The sequence below is a fragment of the Puntigrus tetrazona genome, chromosome 19 (genome assembly GCF_018831695.1).
Source record: "Puntigrus tetrazona isolate hp1 chromosome 19, ASM1883169v1, whole genome shotgun sequence".
In the NCBI taxonomy this organism is placed as follows: Eukaryota; Metazoa; Chordata; class Actinopteri; order Cypriniformes; family Cyprinidae; genus Puntigrus; species Puntigrus tetrazona.
The window spans coordinates 6,363,443-6,375,626 of NC_056717.1; the positions used below are offsets into that span (position 1 = coordinate 6,363,443).

At 38.5% G+C, this 12,184-nt stretch overlaps 1 protein-coding gene across 3 annotated transcripts in view; it reads left to right on the plus strand.

The window, feature by feature from the left end:
* The first annotated feature begins 2,075 nt into the window (after positions 1 to 2,075).
* The window catches only part of gon4la (gon-4 like a), a 12,082-nt gene continuing 1,973 nt past the window's right edge, over positions 2,076 to 12,184 (plus strand). The window contains exons 1-27 of one of the 3 annotated variants that reach the window (XM_043218448.1): positions 2,076 to 2,149; positions 2,479 to 2,695; positions 2,884 to 2,955; positions 3,675 to 3,883; positions 4,023 to 4,097; positions 4,260 to 4,310; positions 4,515 to 4,565; positions 4,661 to 4,759; positions 4,849 to 4,971; positions 5,722 to 5,886; positions 6,061 to 6,271; positions 6,351 to 6,452; positions 6,538 to 6,578; positions 7,203 to 7,312; positions 7,400 to 7,604; positions 7,749 to 7,835; positions 7,934 to 8,102; positions 8,451 to 8,580; positions 8,687 to 8,834; positions 8,919 to 9,035; positions 9,144 to 10,496; positions 10,887 to 10,980; positions 11,132 to 11,232; positions 11,324 to 11,521; positions 11,625 to 11,768; positions 11,852 to 12,085; positions 12,166 to 12,184. The exon at positions 12,166 to 12,184 is cut by the window's right edge and continues 154 nt beyond it. In XM_043218448.1, coding sequence (XP_043074383.1) covers positions 2,524 to 2,695; positions 2,884 to 2,955; positions 3,675 to 3,883; positions 4,023 to 4,097; positions 4,260 to 4,310; positions 4,515 to 4,565; positions 4,661 to 4,759; positions 4,849 to 4,971; positions 5,722 to 5,886; positions 6,061 to 6,271; positions 6,351 to 6,452; positions 6,538 to 6,578; positions 7,203 to 7,312; positions 7,400 to 7,604; positions 7,749 to 7,835; positions 7,934 to 8,102; positions 8,451 to 8,580; positions 8,687 to 8,834; positions 8,919 to 9,035; positions 9,144 to 10,496; positions 10,887 to 10,980; positions 11,132 to 11,232; positions 11,324 to 11,521; positions 11,625 to 11,768; positions 11,852 to 12,085; positions 12,166 to 12,184 — 4,480 coding nt within the window. In that variant the 5' untranslated portion in view covers positions 2,076 to 2,149; positions 2,479 to 2,523. Of the gene's footprint in view, positions 2,256 to 2,478; positions 2,696 to 2,883; positions 2,956 to 3,674; positions 3,884 to 4,022; positions 4,098 to 4,259; positions 4,311 to 4,514; positions 4,566 to 4,660; positions 4,760 to 4,848; positions 4,972 to 5,721; positions 5,887 to 6,060; positions 6,272 to 6,350; positions 6,453 to 6,537; positions 6,579 to 7,202; positions 7,313 to 7,399; positions 7,605 to 7,748; positions 7,836 to 7,933; positions 8,103 to 8,450; positions 8,581 to 8,686; positions 8,835 to 8,918; positions 9,036 to 9,143; positions 10,497 to 10,886; positions 10,981 to 11,131; positions 11,233 to 11,323; positions 11,522 to 11,624; positions 11,769 to 11,851; positions 12,086 to 12,165 lie in introns of all 3 variants that reach the window. The other 2 variants (XM_043218447.1, XM_043218449.1) reach the window with 2 other exon arrangements.

Here is a 12,184-nt window from a genome sequence, read left to right on the forward strand (position 1 = left end):
TTGTTTTTTTAACGTCACAGCTAAGGTTTTGATCTCGTTGCAGATTCATATCACTGCGCCAAATGATTTTCAGTTATTATTTCAAATACCATCGCAGCCCTTCTAGAGCCGAATAACCAAAAAAAAAAAAAAAAAAAACGTGACTATTTATGAGAAACAATAAGACTTTTTGTTTTACATTTTGTTATCTTTTATTATCTATGGCAAGCACGCCCTATCATTTTCTCTCCCGCGTGCACGCCGTCACGCGCATACGGAGAAAGACGAACGCGACCGATGATTCAATTCAATTCAAGTTTATTTGTATAGCGCTTTTTACAATGGCTATTGTTCCAAAGCAGCTTCACAAAAGCAAATCATTACAACAGGATGAATTACAATACAAGAAAATTCAAGATAGAATTAGTCATTCAGGCCATTAGGCCATTCATACTATTGGGAATCACAATGTACTGTAGCATAGGTTTATGTGAATCTTTATGAGTATGCTTTGCTAAAAAGATATGTCTTTAGCCTAGACTTAAACTGAGAGAGTGTGTCTGATCCCCGAACATTAGCAGGAAGGTTATTCCAGAGTTTGGGTGCCAAATGTGAAAACGCTCGACCACCTTTAGTGGACTTTGCTATTCGAGGAACTACCAGGAGCCCTGAGTTTTGAGATCTTAAAGAGCGTGACGGGTTGTAGCGAGACAGAAGGCTGGTCAGATAAATGGGGGCTAAACCATTTAGAGCCTTGTAGGTCAGTAACAGTACTTTATAATCAATTCGGAAATTAACAGGCAGCCAGTGCAGGGAGGATAAAACTGGGGTTATATGATCATATTTCCTTGTCCTGGTAAGAACTGGAGACCGTGATGGTGGCTGAACGAATTCAAGGCCTACAGGACTGGCTCGACAAAACCAAACCAGTGCGATCTGGGTTTGTCGGTACCATGAAGCTGACCATCAACTTGATCCCGAGTTAATGGAGCGTGTGCACGTGAAAGTGTGACATCAGTAACGAGCAGCCAATCGCGAGCCTCGAAACCGTCTCGCGAGAGAGCGGTTAAAAGATTGGACAATGTGAATATTTCGTTTCACAGCAAGACGAAGCGATCTATTAACAAAAGAAAGACAATGTCTTACCATATAAGTGCAAGTAAGTTGTGCTTCATGGAGCTGATGATATTTGTAAGAATAACACGCTGTATGTGAAACACTTGAATATCGTTATTGATTCAAAAGCTGTGGCGTGTAAGTTACTATGGTGACGAATGCTGCTAAAAGCCCAACCACAGATGAAGTGAGTTTTTCCTGAAGAAACCGTTTTGGAAAATTGATCCAAAAAAATTTGTTATGGAGTGTCAGCAATCAGGAAAAACACATTAAGAAGACTACACTCCAAAATATGTAGTGTTGTAGCTAACATGAGGGAAAAGATTTATTTACAAATTACCTTTGGAGTAATTCAATTTCAGGATTTCTGTGAATTCAACAAGGACGTTTAATAATAACTTTTATTTGTATAGCGCCTTTCCCGCGCTCAAGGACAATATATAACAAGATAGTACGAATAGACACTGAAGGGAATAACATATAGTACATACAAGTAGAGAAATATTATATGAAAATAAAAGAAAATACTGACCTCTCATGGGAGAAAACGCATGAAAATCGCAATAAAAATGCATTTTCTGATATGGCCAGCAGATGTCTGCAGAGCTCCGTGGATCGACGGATATCGTTTCGTACCAATGAATGGAAATGAAACTTTTTTTTAATTTGTTGTGGATATATGAGACGGCCTGAATGAGTGTGAGATTTTCCACGATTTATCCAAGTCTTGCCCTGCTTATATTACATATAATACATTATAATATATACTTTTTAATAATAATAATAATGATTTTAATATATATTATAATAAGAAGAAATAAAAAAAAACAAATAGCTAAATTGCTCGTGATTCTTTACTATTTCCACGTCTAATTTGTCGGTTGCGTTTATGACTACTTAAACAAAAAATGTATGAAAAAAAATGTTTAACCTGCAAACTACCCGTTAGGGGACTTTTATCGTCAGATGCACGGATTCCGGTCTGGGGACAGGAAGTGACGTGCTTTTGTTGTGCTTCTCGTCATCGCGCCGCTGATGTACAGTGTGTTGGCGGGTGTGTATAAAGTATTGAAATTGTTCATCATGTTTGCACAGAAACCTCACAGCGTTATTAAAAATGACAAGCGGAATATTCTGTTGATAAAGCAGTTATAATTGAGGTAACGTTTCCGTCCCAGACAACACTAACGTTACTGCTTTACTGCAGACGGCTGTCGCTTATGCTTAAAAGTAAAGCCAGATATCGAATATATATTTATATAAATATTTATAATATAAACTAAAACATAGCTTCCCACTAAGAATGGGCATAATAATGAAAAGAAAATGTTTGTTTTAAAACGCAAGTGTTCACGCGTATATCTCTCATTATTTGTTTCGCAGTACGGGTGATATTTATACCGACAGGTGTGAGTATGACGGCGTGAGATGGATCAGTCCCGAAAACGGAAATTAAATACTAGGAAAGCTGGGCTTTCTCAGTGTAAAGTGGCCAGAGCCGAAGAGCAGGAGGAAGTTTCTGAGAGCAGAGATGTTACAGACACTGCAGGATCAGACAGACACTTCAGTACCATCAGAGCCTCCAGTCCTCAGTCTGACAGTAAGGCATCTTTAAAACACAGTGAGCTGCCTACCTGCACAGTTAACACGCTTTTATGTCTTCATATGTTCAATGTAATAGTGCTAAATTAAAAGTGGCGCCATTGCTGCATTTACTGTGGTGATACTGTGCTGTACTGTGTCTTGGACCGTGTTGGTAATGAGAAATGTTTGTGTGACTGCTGCCAGGTCAGGAACAGCATGCTGCATGCATACAGAAGCCTGAAGATGATGCCCAGAAAACCATGATCATCACATGCAGTGAGTTCTTAACAGACTCGACTTATTGGTTTATTCACAGATTCTGGACCAGAGATGTATTACACAAAAGCAGCCTTAATTAAGTTAATGAATAGAAACCTGGGGTGGCAAGTACAGATCAATTAATTGGGCAAAATTTGGTATTTTTAAAATAAAATATTTTATATATATATATATATATATATATATATATATATATATATATATTTTTTTTTGTTTGCCCCATTTAACTTAGTTTTTCTTCTTTATTTTGAATAAAAAGGTGTTAAAATTAAAACGGCATAACTGATAGAGATTCACAGTTTTGTGTCAATTGAACCCTTAAGATGTAACATTTATTTTACTTAAGTTACAATTTAAATACAATTAATATTAGTATATATTACTGTATTGTTTCTCTAGGAATTTATATTTAATATCAACACGTTCGTGTTTCTCTGGTGCTGGCTAATGGTTTCTTTGCTTTTAAAAAAGTGATAAAATTTAATATAATAATAATAATGATACTAATAACAATAATTAATAGACTTAATAATAAAAATAAGAAGTAAAAAACGTTAAGGTTTTTTTTTGTTTTGTTTTTTTTATACTGGTGGAAGCCTATGAACGTCTGAAATTATGCAAATGTGGAAATTAATAAATGTGTAACCTTTGCACTTTGTGTTCAAAAATGTATTAAAACAATAGAGTAATCGTCAGTCATGTCGGCTCTCATTCAGACAAGGAACAGGGTGGAACACGAACACTGGGCAGAAGGAAGGGTTTGAGGAGGAAAAGAGATGTGGTCAGTGAAGCAGAAGCCGAGCAGAAGGAAGCTGAAGATGAAATCCAGCCAGAGGTGGAGATTGACCGAGATCTGGACAGAGAACTGGAAAATAAATCCAGACAACATAACTTGACCTCTGCAAACGTTCGTAGCATCATTCACGTGAGTGTGGACTGCTTCCTCAAGCCCTGTGCAGATGTTATTGTCCTATTTCCTCCAGATGAGTTACCAATCAATCAAGCATTTCCCCTTTGACTTTGCATACAGCAAGCAGCTCAGCGTCTTTACTGTCCCTTTGCAGGAAGTGATCACCAATGAGCATGTTGTGGCCATGATGAAAGCAGCTATCAGTGAAACCGAACCCATTCCTGTGTTCGTAAGTATAAATGTCCTGCAATAATCTGCTCCGCTTGAAACCGACAGACAGCTGGTTAACCCTGCACCATGATCAAGATGTATCATATTTAATGTGCAAACTTCTAAGGCCTCTTAATTGTGAGCATGATCAGAACTGCACATTTCTCTCTTCGTCTCTCAGGAACCCAAGATGACCCGCTCTAAACTAAAGGAGGTTGTGGAGAAAGGAGTTGTAAGTTGCTTTTATTGCATAGGAGCTGTAGAGTAACATATATGTACTGCTACATAGTTACAGTTCTCTTTTAATCTCTTTTAATTTTGCAGCATTTATGTTAGTTGCATCATTTAATAGCTTAACATTTCATTTTAACATCCTCCCTGAAAATGACATAAAACATTAGTAAACACAATGAGGGGCTTTTGTTTGTTTCTGTAGGTCATTCCTGCTTGGAACATTTCACCGATTAAGAAGCCCACAGAGGCGAAGGTAACAGCAGAGCACATCAGCAATAAAACATGTGAAAGAACAGGGTCAGGTCAATATATACAGAATATAATATTCAATTGTGTATGCACCTACAGAAGGGACCCCAGTTTGTGGATATTCCTTTAGAAGAGGAAGACTCCTCTGATGAAGAGTATCGGCCCGATGAAGAGGAGGAGGACGAGACAGCTGAGGAGGTTGAAGAGAATGATTTTTGCATGATATGACACTGTTTTGTTTTCAGCGAATCTGTAGAGACCGTTTGTGTGTGTGTGTGATTCTTTAGACTCTGCTGGAAAGTGACTTTGAGAACTCATCGTCTTCTCCACGGTGCAGTCGAGTGAACCTCCACAGATCACACGCTGAACACGAGGAGGACCGAGTCGGCAGCTCCAGACCCGTAAGACATGTAAATACATGGGCTGTAGCTAAAAATAATATATGTGTGTTTTCAGCTTTTTTTATTTTTAATTTACACTACCATTTAAAATTTTGAAGCCATAATGTAAAAAAAAGTTCTGTTTACTCAACTCACTAAAGCAGCATTCATTTGGTCACATACAGTAGAAATAGTAATATTATTAAATATTTTTGAAGTTTAAAACTCATAAACTCTTAATAAGTTTTTAAATGCAATTTTGGATAAAGCTTTCTGCAACAAAAGTTTTCTGTGTCACATGTTCCTTCAGAAATCATTCTAATATGCTGATTTGTGAAACAAAAAAAAGATTTCTTATTATTGAAAATAAAAGTGTTTAATATTTTTGGTGAAAACTGATGGTGAATGTTTTAAACAAAGCACTTATTTATAATTTTTTAATATTTATATTAATATTATTTATTTATTAAATATTATTAAATTGTTATTGTATCTACTGTCACTTTGTATCAATTTGATGCGTCCCTGCTGAATAAACATTACTTTCTTTCTATTCTACAGTGCCCCGAAATAACTTTTTTTTTTTAATTAAGGAACCAAATCGCAATTATTGCCAAGAGGATTGAAAATGCTTCATATCAGTAGCAGAGTACAACATAGTTTAAATGATTTTAAAATATCTTTTAAGCTCTATCATAAAAAAACAGTACAAATTAATTACTGTCTATTAATTACTACTATACTAACAAATGTTTTGTTTTTTTTTACCCATTTCTACAGAACCTTCGCAGATCCAGGCACCTGACAGTGGCTGTGACCCCAATGGGACCCCCACCACCACCACCAGCCCCCTCCAGGGTCCCACCAGAGTGCAGCTTCTTAGAAAAACTGCATGCGGTGGATGAGGAGCTGGCCATCGGCCCTGACTGCATGGAGTCATATCAGGTGCATCTCCCTTCACTCCTGCTGTTTATGTAATTAACAAGTAATTTGTTGATTGAGTTAACGGTCAAACCAGAATCAGTAACATTTGTGAAATACTATCACCGATTGAATTAGCTGTTTTGTGTTTAAAAACTATTTTTAAACGTATTCCTCTGAATCTGTGTTTGACATTAGAGTCTCAGTAGTGCTAATGGAGAGGAGAGCCTGATTTCGTTTCGCACACGATCTAAGCGCCCACTGAGAAACGTCCCTCTGGGCCGCCTGGAGGCGGAGCTACGTGCTCCTGACATCACTCCAGACATGTATGAGTTTGGCTCCGCCCCTGAGGACAGAGAGTGGACGCAGTGGCTGCAGGGCCTCATGACTTCAGATATGGAGAATGAAGGTACTGACAGGCTGCAATGCATAACGCGTATGTTCCTCCTCATATATGTTCTTCAAACAGTCTTTTATTCTCTTGCCAGAGGAGGGTGATGATGAAGATGACCCTGAGTACAATTTTCTGGCTGATATTGATGAGCCTGATGTGGAGGACTATAGGAATGACAAGGCAGTGCGCATCACCAGTGAGTTCATTTGAGAGAAATGGTTGGAAGATAATATTTGCTGTTTATTTTAGATATTAATTGCCTTCTTTCTTTTGTTTCTCAGAAAAGGAAGTCAATGACTTGATGGAGGAGCTATTTGATGCAGTAAGGATTTCATTTTATTTCTTATAATCCTGTAGATCCCTAATAAAAAGATTATTACTTTTCAAATTGTTTAGCTGCATGATCAGTAGGGCTCTTTAATTTTCACGATGCAGAAAGCATGGATGTAATTGCAGAATACAGTAATCTCTGAATATTAAAAAGTATATTGCGCATAAACAAAAGGTCTTCATAAGAGATCAACAAATAAAAGTTCAGTTTAACTTGAAGAACAGAAATCTCTTGTGCAGCACTTTATTTGCCAAAACTAATTGTATTTAAATGAATAAAATGAAATTAGTACATTTATTTGATTGCCACCATTCTTTGATGATAAATTTGTATTACATCATATTACCGAATCCAACAGAATTAAAACAGACAACACAGAATTCAAAAAACATAATTTATATGTATTACAAGTTGAATAAATTATTAATTTGCTTTATGAATTCATCTGATTAGACACCCTTTTTAATATTGAAATAATCCATTAAATTTAATAATCCATTAAAACAGAATCCATTAAAATGATAGATAGATTTCATGGGTACCTACTAGTCAAATGTAGTTCAACTGTCGTCTTGAACATGTGTCTGTTTTTCTTCCTCTGTGCTCAACCTGTAGTTTCAGGATGAATTAGGGGGTCAGGAAGAAGAAGGACATGAGGATGAAGAGGAAAAAGAGGAAGAGGAGAGTACCCTGCAAGAGCAGCCAGGCATTATGGAGAATATCCAGTATGTTCATCCTCAATGTACAACCAATCACAACCACCACATCATGTATACAATTGCACTTTAAGGTGAAATGTTTACTATGTTTAGGTACGAGGATCCATTAGCAGATGTCTTGAAGCAGCGATATCGAACAGTGCGGGAGCAGCTGGCAGCAGTGAAGAAACGGAAGGCTCTTCTGGAGAGTAAAGGAGTGTCTGTGCCTCCACCCTGCCCTCAACGGCCCTCCAGCCCCATAACATCCATGACCCTGAACGCCACCCAGAAGCTACAGCTACAGCAGCAGATCCAGCAGGTCTAAAAAGACTTATGCTTTCATTCAGTCAATTTTAAGAAGTGCAAACTTAACTTAAAGGAGTTTCTCCTTTTGACTTTTTATTATAAAGTTCTTTAAGAGAAGTTTGGGGGGTTTTCAATACCTTTGTGTTTTATCCTGCAGCACGTGCAGCTCCTCACGCAGATCAACATGTTGTGCAGTTGGGTTAAAGGTCTGGAGACGGAGGCTTCAACAAGCAGACAGTTCTTGGTGAGACATGCACACATATTAGAAAAAAAACCTGTGATACACAGATGTATGTTAATTCTGCTATTTTCTTTCTCTTTTTCCCCTCTGTACTCTCTCAGTTGGAGCTGCAGATGTTTGCTCAGCATGGAGACCAATCCTGCGGTCCAGCAGAGCATGGCTTCACCAGCATCTTCAAAGCCTGGAACCTTCAGGGTGCTATTTCTCTTCTGGAGGAACTAGATCAGTCACCCAAAGGAGAAGCTGCAGTCTCAAGTCCATGTTTCCCTGGTAATTTATCTAAATTATTTGTCCTTGCATAATTTACATATTTCATTCACTCTCTAAAAAAAGTTAAAACTACAGATCAAAAACTCTTGCTTTATACTCAATGCCTGATTGTAATAGTGAGTAAGAAACAAAAATGCACTATTGCACACTAAAGGCAGCATTACACTACAGAATCTAAACAATCTGAACTCAAATGTCAAAAGTGTAAACGTATACTAACCATATCAGGAAAATCAGAGCAAAAGTTGTATTCTATAATAACAGTTAAACTTTCTAGAATTAATTTTTTACTCTTTTTTTTTTTTTTTTTTTTTTTTTTTTTTTTTGCATGTTTTTTTTTTGGTGTAGGATGTCAATTTCCTGCTTCTTTGGCCTGGCTTATGGCGACTCGATCGGTGTTTCTCTACCCAGAGCTACTCCCTACAATCCAACTGCGTCCTTCTAGATTCAAAGGGCCATTTACTCCAGCAGAAGATTGGTACTGCAATGTTGCATCAGCCTAAATCATTGCACATTGCACAATACTAAAAGATACTCAAACCGCATTGTTGACTGATGCTATGTCTTATTCTCTGTCTCCTCAGTCTTGTTGTTTTAGGTCATAAGCATTTAAGGAGTACCCTAAATCCACTTCAGATGACTTGTCGTTATCTGCTTGCTGCTAGGAGCTTGATCAGTTTAAATGCACACATACGTGATGCATGTCATAAGCCCTTTCCCAATGTCATCAAGGTGAGTGAATGAACACAGTGTATCATGTGAATTCCTGACTGGATTTCACACTGAACAGCGGAAAATGGGATGGTTTTTTTTTAGACATACTTTGTGACTGGAAAATGCCCTCCCATGCCCTTGGCTTGTAAGAAGGTCAGACCTTCTGACCAGCGCCCCCCGGTGGAGAGAGAAAAGAGCCTCATGCCTAATTGGCTCTCGGTAATAACTGCTTATAATTTTGCTCTGTTTTTTGTAATTTCTGTTCTTCATTCATTGTTCCTAAACGTTAAGCATCTGCTTTATGTGTGTAATGTTTCTCTTTTGTAGAAAAACCTGAAGTGCATTTATGACATTGTAAGCATATTTAACCAACCATCTGGAAACTCCCAGATCGTCAATCCAGCAGAAGAAGCTGCTGAGTCTCCAGGTCCAGGATCACACTGTAGCCTCTCCCCAGGCATGCGTTACCCTCCCAGGCTTCCCGAGGACCTTGCACAGACACTTGAATCTTCACCTGCCACATGCAAAAAGAAACACAACAAGACTGCTAAACCCACTAAACCTTTAAAACCTCCCCCGTCGGCTGAAGAACTAAAAGTGTTTCTGAACCAGTTACCGGCCCTTTTACCAAAAAACATCACAATTCCAAATACCACGCTTTCGACGCCTTTTGCGTGTTTGTCTGGAAACGGAGCTAGGAATGGGCCTTTCATAGTAAATAACATGTCAAACGTGCCTCCGATGGGACAAAACCCATTCGCACCTGACCTGAACTCTTCAAGGACTGCTCCTGTGAAAAATGCTGTAGGAACACCAATGGGTGTCTCTGGTTCTCCACAGAGAGCTCAAGTTGGTGCAACCCAGAGGGACGTAATCATCACTTTACCTGCTGCTTTGGCACCAGAGCTGAATCCTTGTTCTTCAGGGCATATACCTGTGAATCAAACTGCACAAATAGCCAGCTCTAACGTTGAACCAAGAGTGTCAAACCTCATAATTACTCTTCAACCACCTCCAGTTCCCAACACCTTAATATGTCCCACCACCATCATGAAGACATCTAGCACCCCATCTGCTAAAGACTGCGTTAGTCAGCATTGTGGCGCTCTGCATAAAGTTATACAGAGAGACTCTGTTGGTCTAGTTCAAGTACATCAAAAAACTCTAAATCGGTTTCTTCTCCTTCCTCCAGGCTACGTTCTTGCAAGCAGCAGCCTTGGCCATCAGAGAGCTGGGCAAGATCAAACATTGCAACACTCTTCAGCTCTGAATAGCAAAGAGATGAAACCGATAATTGCAGACACTTTCCAAAGCACTGATAGGCCACAAGGATGTCCCCCAAAGCTGGCATCCGTTCATGATGCTCCTACTGAGTGCTTACAAGAAACCACAGCAGCAGAGGAACAGCCAAATAGCGATGATGGAGGACTGATTGAGAATGAGGTGCAAGAGTATGGCGAGAAGGACCCCAGAGAGCTGTTTCTCACACTTTCTGAATCCTCTGGGAGCCCGTCGCACAGCGTTGAGGGGGAAGACACTGATGTAGAGGTAGTTTTGGGCAGGAGAGAGAAACTAGAGGAGCAAAACACAACAGAAAGGCAAAGCATCAATAGGCTGACGGGGGAGGAGGAGGAGACAGGTGGAAGTGTTTCAGATGTCCTGTTTGTACCAGAGCTTCAGGTCAGATCATTTTTATACTCTGAGATATTTATACTGAATACCAATGTAAGAATTAAAATTTTTATTGTAATACAAAATTTCTTAAACTGCAAAAGAAAAATAATTGTATTTTTTATTATTATTATTAGTATTGGATGTTGTGAAAGAAATATATAAATATGTATAATATATAATATTATAAAATTATATAATGTTGCATTTTTATTTTTAAATCATTTTGATTTATTATTTGTTTTATTGTATTTAAGCATCCTGTCTGTTTTTTTTTTTTGTTTGATTGTTTTTTGTTTAGGGGATCGTTTTAATAAGATTCACCCAATAATAGCAGTTCCTGTTCATGCATTTAATATTTATGAGATGTTTGATTAACCTTGTCGTTGTAAACACCAGAAAACCATTGAGAAATTCTCACATCTGGCCACAAAGACGAGATCTGAAAAGAAAGGAAGTTCAGATGATGGAAAATCAAACCATCAACCAGCAGGTGAGTTTTAAGTTCAAAAAAGAGTCAAAAAACATGTTTTATTCTGAATGTGTAATAATTTATAGCTGAAACATTAGTTGTAATATTTGATCAGACACATTTACAGAAATTTGTATTAGTGTGTCATGTCCTTGTAAATCTAAACTCACAGGTTCTGTGGAGCACCCTTTGGTCATTTACAAAGATGCGTCTGATGACGATCCTAACAGAGATGCTAAAGATGTCGCCTTTGCCCAGGCTTACCTAGAGAAGGCAAGAAATACTTACATGCACAAAAATATTAGTTCATTTTTTATATTATGTGTTTTTTTTTTGTCTAATATTCTGTCTGTCTTTTCTTCAGGTGTATGAGGTGCTGCAGATGGTGCCTGGGAAAGTGGACGAGTTCCTGTGTGTTCTGTCAGAGTTTGAGAAAGATCCAGAAAGTCGCACCTCACTAGAGTTACTGACGAGACTCAAACCCGTGCTGAGCGACTGGCCTGAGCTGCTTCAGGATTTTGCCGCCTTCCTGCATCCAGATCAAGCCAGAGAGTGTGGCCTGGTACAGCGCAGTTATTAACAATACTCTCTCATATGCATGACTAAATATAGCACACATAAGGTTTGATGGTACAAACGATGCTCTTTCTAATGCGTGGCTTTAGCTGGCAGAGCAGCAAGCGTTTGAACGCAGCAGACGGTTTCTTCGCCAGCTGGAGTGTACTTTTGGAGAGCAGTCAGATCTCTACAGAAAGGTGGTGCATATTCTACAAGGGGGTCCATCACAGGATCTTCCTCACTTCAAAGAGGTATCCAGAAATCGGCAGAAGCAGACAAGCAGCGCTTTTTTTTCTTGTTCTGGCATTTGAGCATCTCTTCTTTTTTTTTTCAGATGAAAGCCCAGATAACATCACTGTTCTGTGATCACACTGACTTGCTGAAGGAATTCTGGGAATTTTACAAGCAGCTGTACCCACAAGTGCAAGATGAGGATCATGCACACAGTGTGGAAACCATTCAGGGCTTGGAAGGAAACCAAGCATGTCGACCAGTCAGAACTATCGTACCAGATCAAAAAATGGAGCCAGTCAAAACAGCCTTTAAACATAGAAGAAAAAGAGATCAGGTATCACATGAAGACGACTTACAGTTCTATAGTCATATAATCATAATGTGAACTGTTTGTTTTATTGTCTTTTTTTGTAGATGGCAGAAACAAAAAAGA